At 42.0% G+C, this 7,506-nt stretch overlaps 1 protein-coding gene across 1 annotated transcript; it reads left to right on the forward strand.

Annotated features, from left to right (window-relative positions):
* Nucleotides 1–295: 295 nt before the first annotated feature.
* GRPEL1 (GrpE like 1, mitochondrial) lies at nt 296–6,962 on the forward strand. The gene is made up of 4 exons (XM_050895508.1): nt 296–366; nt 1,348–1,516; nt 3,077–3,158; nt 5,188–6,962. The coding sequence occupies exons 1-4, from the start codon at nt 296–298 to the stop codon at nt 5,532–5,534; spliced, it is 669 nt and encodes a 222-aa protein (XP_050751465.1). The 3' UTR covers nt 5,535–6,962.
* Nucleotides 6,963–7,506: the final 544 nt, after the last annotated feature.

Raw genomic sequence — 7,506 nt, forward strand, 5'->3', positions numbered from 1 at the left:
CAAGACAAAATGGCCCTCCGGGCGCGAGCCCCGCCCCCTCGCCTCGCCCGCGACCACGCCCACCCGCGCGTCACCTTCCGCCACGAGGTGGGGCGAGGAGAGCAGAGCTCCCCGCAGCGCCCCGGAAGAGCTACAGGCTCCACCCCCCACCTCGCCTGTTTGGCGTGAGGTCTGCATCCGCCTTGCGGATTGGCTCTCAGCCGCGTCACTCCTAGCCTGCCCGCTCGCTGATTGGCGACGGTCTCGCGGAGGGCCGGAGGGGCGGGGTGAGGCGGTCGGTGGGCAGGAAGGAGCTATGGCGGCGGTGGCCCAGTGTGTGCGGGGCGCGCTGCGCCCGCGGTACCCGCTGCTGAGCTTCTCCCTGAGGTGAGGGTCGCGCCGCGTCGCCTGGCCTGGATCGGGCGCGTCGGGACGAGTCCGCGCTCGGGTCCGCGCTCACTGCCTCGCCATCGCCCGGCCGGGCCGGGCCGGGCCGGGCCAGGAGGAGAGCGGGGCCCAGCGCCGCCGTGCTGGGGTGCTTCACCCCCCGAGCCCCGGCCCTCCGGCTCTGTGCCGGGGAGCCCCTTCCTACAGCCGGGACGGGCTGGTGCCGGCCCCCCATCCCCCGCCGCCCCTTGGTGGTTTCCCTTACCCTCCCCCGGGAGAGTGACCCGGCCAGGCATTGCGGGGCCCTCCTGGCCCGGTCTTCAGTCTGAAGGCCTCCAGGCCCGAAGTCTTGATGTGGTGTGCAGGATCCGAGGCCTTTTGTCATTGTGGCGCTGATCCACCCGGCTCATCCGTGAACCGGTTTGCTCAGGTAGCTCAGCTAGTTCAGCCTGAGAAACGTTAGGAAGGGATAAATGGTCATCTTCATCATCACCTTGCAATATAGCAGTGAGATGCAGCAGTGACCCAGAAGGCGCTTTTCCGTTTTTCTCTAGCAATCAGTGGCAAACCACTGTTCTTGTTCGTGTGTTTTCTGGGAGACTGTTGCAGGTGATTGCATCACACAAACTGGATTTGCTTCCTGATAGAGTACTGTGCTGAAAATGAGCTCATATTCTCCTTAAAAATGCTGCGACTTTATAAACTGAATATAACGGACGCTTAGAAGCTGCTGCCTAGTGATTGTTATCTTGCAGCAAAGTTATTTTTTGCAACAGTTTAGATGGGCTAAGTTCAGTTACTTCTGATGAAAGGTTCTGCAAACAGTTTTCATAGACCTAGAATTGTTTTATTAATTTGTGCTTTAATGTGAGAATTTTGTAGACATTGACGTGTCAAATAAAGTGTCCAGTATGGCCAGAAAATGATAATATCTTATAAAGTAAGCAACTGATTAATATTGTCCACATGTTTTTGCCTTAGGACTTCTCCACGACTGCTTTGTGTAGCAACACAACAGAAAAATACTGGCCAGAACTTGGAAGAGGACCAGAGTCAGAGCCAAAATGAGCAGAAGGTTGAACCCAGCTCTGCTGAAAAAATGTTAACTGAAGAAAAGGCCAAACTGGAAGAACAACTAAAAGAAGTTACTGTAAGTGTCTTTCGGTCATCAGGTTGCATACTTTACAAACTGCATACCTGAGAGTGTTCATTACGGGTTCTCGGTGCATAATCTGGATACAGTTGTGTGACTGCTGTTTAGTTGTTGAATAAAAACCTGCAATTCAATAATTTCTTTAAACTTAAGAGTAGATGTACTACAAGACCTGAGATGCATCCCTGGTCCAAAATTAAGATTTTGGATAGTTTCTTTCCGATTTCTGGATGGAATTGGGCTTTCTCCAGCCTGAAAATTTGTTACTGAGTTTCGCTGACTTCAGTTCACTTAGGTTTTGCTCAGTGGAGAAATAATTTTTGGAAGCCCATGGAAGAGTTTGAGTGTGTCTTTGATGTGTGTATTTGTGTGTGCTAAGAGTAGGCTTTCTGAAAACAGCTGCTGACTTTTCAAAGGTCAGGGTTAATGATGCTTACCTTTATATAATAGTGTACTTATTACATACTTAGGAAGTGGAAGTTTCAAACCTTCTCTGTTGGAGAGCCCTTCAAACACAAGGCTGAAACGTCACGTTCCCTCGTCTGGCCTAATGTATCTTGCATTCTCTCCCACGCGTGACTTCAGCAGAGGGTGAAGGATGCCCTGAGAGGTGGGAGGCGTGGATTAAACAAAGGTGTTGCTTTTCTGGATGAGTGCTTTATATGAAATGTCTTTCTAGAGCATTTGAGAATTTGAGAGGTAGCCCAGAACCTTCTAGAGAAGCAGCACCTATGGATCATAAGTGGATTGAGTTTCCTTTCTGTTGCCGTTCCCAAAGCACTGAAGGACAAAGCTGAGATGTCATTTAACATCTCTGTTGACAGCATTTGCTATTGGCTACCTAACGTGGCTCTTCAGTCAACTCGTTGACTATTCTGTTTTGAGATTCTTCACTAGCATGTGAAGGTCAAGCATATTCAGAGTGGAAGCCTAACATGGAGTTCTGGGTTAGGTGGTGAAGCACTCAACCTGAAGTGCCTAAGTTTATTGAATTTCATTCTTAGTACATCTGCTGCTAGATGGCCATATTGCTAGGAATACACCAAAACTTAACCTGAACAACAGAGAAGTTAGACTTCATCGTTTGAAAAAACTGGAGGACACTCTGTGGTATGTATGGAGAGAGAAGAGATGGTTTGAAAGTCATGGCTGGATTGAATCTCATTTGCCATAGTGTCAAAATACCTTATGACTGATGAAGGCTTTCTGTGAACACACATCAAAAAAAGTAGAAATCTTTGATTCACAAAACTTTATATATCCATAGAGTTAAAAATTTCTTCAAGCTAATCTGTTGACAAATACTGAGAGTCCAGAAACCTATCTTATTTCCTTTTCCTCACTTCTCTTTGCACTAAAGTGAAGCAAACATCTGCCTTGGTAGGAAGGATGCTGTGATAATTGGCATGTTGTCTTCAGATTACTCTTTAGATGGTGAGTTTAGGCTATGTAACTGTTTAAAATGCTGGTTTATACTGAATATTCTGGTTTGAATTATTATCAACTACCCAACCACCAGGAATGAAATCTCTTCTGTTACTGGTTTTTCTTCTTTAGGACAAGTACAAGCGTGCCTTGGCAGATGCAGAAAACGTGAGGCAAAGAAGCCAGAAACTGGTAGAAGAGGCAAAGTTATACGGTCAGTGGAGGCTCCTTTTGTGTATATTCATAAGACCCAGGAAATGCAAAGCCTGGAAAATTGGGCTGACTGGCCCACAGTTTTGACAAGTTGTACTTCCCAGTGATTCTGACTACTTGGTTAAAAAATGTATTTGAGGCAGAGAGGTCTGAACAGTTCCTCACTTTGCATCAGAATTGTAATCATCTCGCTAGACAAGGGCAAGACTTAAACTGCTAAAGTCAACAACTTGAAATTTTCTTTAAATTTGGTATCTGATTTCCTACAACATGTACTGCACTAGTAGATTTTTCAGTAAGGTTTGCAGCCTGAAGTTTGCCTTTTTCACTCAATTTGGTGTTAGAACGGACTGCAAAAAAATGAACCAAGAGCATGGAATACTAGCTTTCCTTCTGGTTTGGGTTTTTTTTGTTCTTGGTGTTTGTTTTGTGTTTGGTTCTTTTTTGGTTTTGGGGGGTTTTGTAGCCTTTTATAGTTGAATAACTTTTCTGTTCTGTTGAAGGCCATAGCTTTCAAATAGAAGTAACACATATAGATGGGTGGGTTCTTTTCAGTGGTAGGAATGTACAATCACTGGCTACAAGGAATGCCAGAAATACATCTTTCTTCAAGAGCCAGGCTACTGACATCTGGTTTAGCTTTTTGACAGTTCAAACACAAATCTGTAAAGCAGAAATTGTATGCAAATACTGCAGCAGCAGAGTGCTATATCATCATAGTGTTTGATTGTTACTCTGGCTTGAAAAATGAGTTGGCCTTTTTTGCCACACACTATACACAGCTGTATAGTTTAATTCTGAATACAGAAGTTTTAATTTCTGAATACAGGGTCTTCAGTTCATGTGTACTGTAAGAAAAAGCATTTCTCAGATAGTGTTCTTGTACCGTTTTCATGGATGTTTGAATGCTTCGTCCTGAAGTTGATTTTCAATAAGCATTGTTTCACTAATATGCTACTTAGTGCAGAATGCCTTTGAGTCATGTCTGAGCTCAGAGATGCTACAATAGAAATAAATATTCAAATAAAATTTCTCATGGAAACTAAATTACAGATAATCTGCATGATTGTAAATTTTATCATTCATATATGACTGCTTTTTCTGTTGAAGGAAGAGAAACTAATTTCTGAGACTTGCATAAATTCACAGAGATGCAGTCACACATATCTGCAGAGATAACTTACGCAAAAAAAAAACCCCAAACCACTTTTTGAAGAGTTGGGTTATTTGGTTTGATCCAGATCACTAGACAACTGGTTAATCTATGTTTAGGACACATACCCTAACCACAGTTTTAGTTTTAATTTAAAACCTTGATTCATTTGTTTGTATTTTTGGAACTACTTGGACACTGTTAGTTCCTATTCTATAAAGAACTCGAGTCTCTACAGAGTTGTGCAGTTGTTTAAGTGACCCTGTCCTGAGAACTAGCAGATCCCTATAGATCTTGCAAGGTACTTCCATAGGTTTTGTTTGTTTGTTTAAACCAAAGACTTGTCCTCTGGTAATGCTCATATTGCTTCTTGATAAGGAAAAAAAAAAATCTAAAATGTGAGCTAGAATTAAAAAGGCTAAAAAAAAAAAAACAAGGCTACCAAAATGCGGTGCAGTTTGTCATTGTCTTACCTCTACATAGAAATTGAACTTTAGGTGAATCCCAGGATGGGAGAGACATGAGGAAATTACATTAAGCCATCTGAAGGTTTTGGTAACTTCGGTTAGAATTTTAACTGTTAATGTCAGGTCATCAGCATAGCTTTAGCCCTTTTAAGTATTAAGTTGAAATATGTTTTTTCCATAGAACTAGAGGAGGTGGTGTGGATTTCAAGGTATCTGTAATAGTTCTGTATCATCAAGTAAAATTGGGAAGGACATTTTACCCCAGATGTTTACAGTATCACATATCTTGTTAAAAATCTAAGAGTACAGATTATTCCTGTAGGTTTTGGGGTTGTGGGTTTGGGGTTTTTTTTAATGCTTGTTCCCCTCAGTGGACTAATCCCATTCCCTTCTCTTTTATTTCTTTTTAGGGATTCAGAGTTTCTGTAAGGACTTACTAGAAGTTGCAGACATTTTGGAGAAAGCAACAGAAAGTGTTCCAAAAGAAGAAATTAAGGATGAAAATCCTCACTTGAAGAGCTTATATGAAGGTCTTGTTATGACAGAAGTACAGATTCAGAAAGTGTTTAAAAAACACGGCCTGCTCAGACTGAATCCTGTCGGAGCCAAGTTTGATCCCTATGAACACGAAGCATTGTTCCATGCTCCCATGGAAGGGAAGGAGCCTGGCACTATTGCATTAGTATCTAAGATTGGCTATAAGCTGCATGGGCGTACACTGCGGCCTGCCTTGGTGGGTGTTGTGAAAGACGCTTAGCTGCTTAACCTGAGAATTTAAAATGCCATACAACTATTAAACAGCTGGATGGTTTTTCTCTTACACCATGCTTTCCTCATTCCTCTGCCCCCTGAGAGGCTTAAATGAATTGGTTGAGGTCCCTCAGTGAAAATGAAGCAACCAATAAAATTCTCCTGCTTAGTGGCCTTCAGCATCACTGTTCTGTAAGCTCTCTTCTTCAGTGTGAAATACAAGAGCCATTAAGCCTTCTAATGCTTTAGATTAGATAACATTTTTTACAACTATTGCTACCAAAGGTGCATAAATTGAAAGGAATGAAATGCTCACAAGAATTTTGGAATCTCACGTTTATCACTATGCGTAGATTGAAAATCCAAATAGTGGTTCAAACACTTCCTTTTGTTTTGTAGAATCTAACATTGCAGAAGTGGGTGAAGTAGTACAATAACCCGTTGTCTGCAAGCGTCCATCAGCTTTTACACACTGATGTGATAAATGCCCTTTTTTGTCTATTCAGAAACAACAACTGAAATATTGAAACATTTGTGAATTCTGACCTGTAAATAAAAGGCAGTGGAGAGTTGACATCTTTTGTTATTGTTCAACCCTTTTTGTTCTGTAGTAACATTGACTCAAGAAAACCATCTAATACTTGTATGGCATTGAAGAACCAATAGAATTTATCCTATCTCTGGATTTTTAATTTAATATTGTATAAATTGGTTTAAACAATTTTGATAGTCTTGTAACTTCCAAGCTTTACAATCAGTTTGTTATGCAAACTGTAGTTACAACCCTGCTGAAAGCCAGAATACCCAAAGAAGCAAGTAGCTTGAGAGTTTGGTATATACTGTCTCTTAGAATTACATAAATAATTGCATGTAAGTGGCTCAAAAATGTGAACTTAGTTTCATCTTAATTTCTTGCATTTAGTCAGCTTGGATCTTAAGTTGCAACAGAACTTTGCCCATATGCAGCTCTTGCCAGGTCTGACTCCACCTGCTGCTCCCAGTCCTGCAGAATCAGGCTAAAATACAATACGTGATTAACTGAACGCTTTGTCCTGCATTTGTCTGGTCACCCGGATAGGAGTGGATGGAACTTAGCAAATCACACAACTGACAAAGCTTCTGTCCTCTTGTATCCTCAAAGCCCATACATTCAACACACAAGACAGAAACTTCAAAGGTATGCATGTTATTAGGACCTGGTAAACAGTGAGTACTTCTGAATTTTTCACCCTTGTTTCTGGTTGTCTTGGATTAAGGAGCTTCTTACCTTAAGGTCAAGTATTATTTTTTTTGTTCAGATGCAGACTTGCCAACAGCTTACTGAACACTCGACCTACTCATGGTGGGAAGTGATTACTTGTTCTTTAAGACCTTTTTCCCAGTGCTGGTTTGTCTCATGGGAATCAGATAGTTAACTAGGAACAACCTAAATGCATATTACTGTTTGGGGGTTAGTCATGTTTAAGGATTCATTCATTGTTTCTCAACTCTTAAGAAAGAAAATCAATGCTTTGACTGGGCAGGAGGGAGAATAATTTTTGGTGCATGTGAGAAGACAACTAGTGTGTTAATTTTTTTAAACTAATCAAGTACAGGGATCAAAATGCAAAGATTGAGTGTAAAACTACAGGAAAAAAGGGGGATTCCATATACTTAAGTTGAATTTGGAAGTAACTTTGTTCCATCTGGCTTAGAGCAAGCTGTAGCTGTGTGAAGCAGGATTGAAGAAACGGTTTTGTTGCACTTTGATTGGAACCCACGCTCAACTGATATGCCATAAAGGGACCAGGGCCGATTTATATACCTTTTAAGAACTGTCATGTGTTGTTCTGCCCCCTCCCAACCCTCTGGATCTAAGCTAAATCTAATAATAACTTCATTAGTATAGAAGTTTTTACAGTGGGGGGGGGGGACACAGCTTCTTGCCTAGCAGATAAGGATTTTGTTAACGAGCTTCCCAGCACCTCACACAAACTGTC

Source organism: Gymnogyps californianus, chromosome 4 (assembly GCF_018139145.2).
Source record: "Gymnogyps californianus isolate 813 chromosome 4, ASM1813914v2, whole genome shotgun sequence".
In the NCBI taxonomy this organism is placed as follows: domain Eukaryota; kingdom Metazoa; phylum Chordata; class Aves; order Accipitriformes; family Cathartidae; genus Gymnogyps; species Gymnogyps californianus.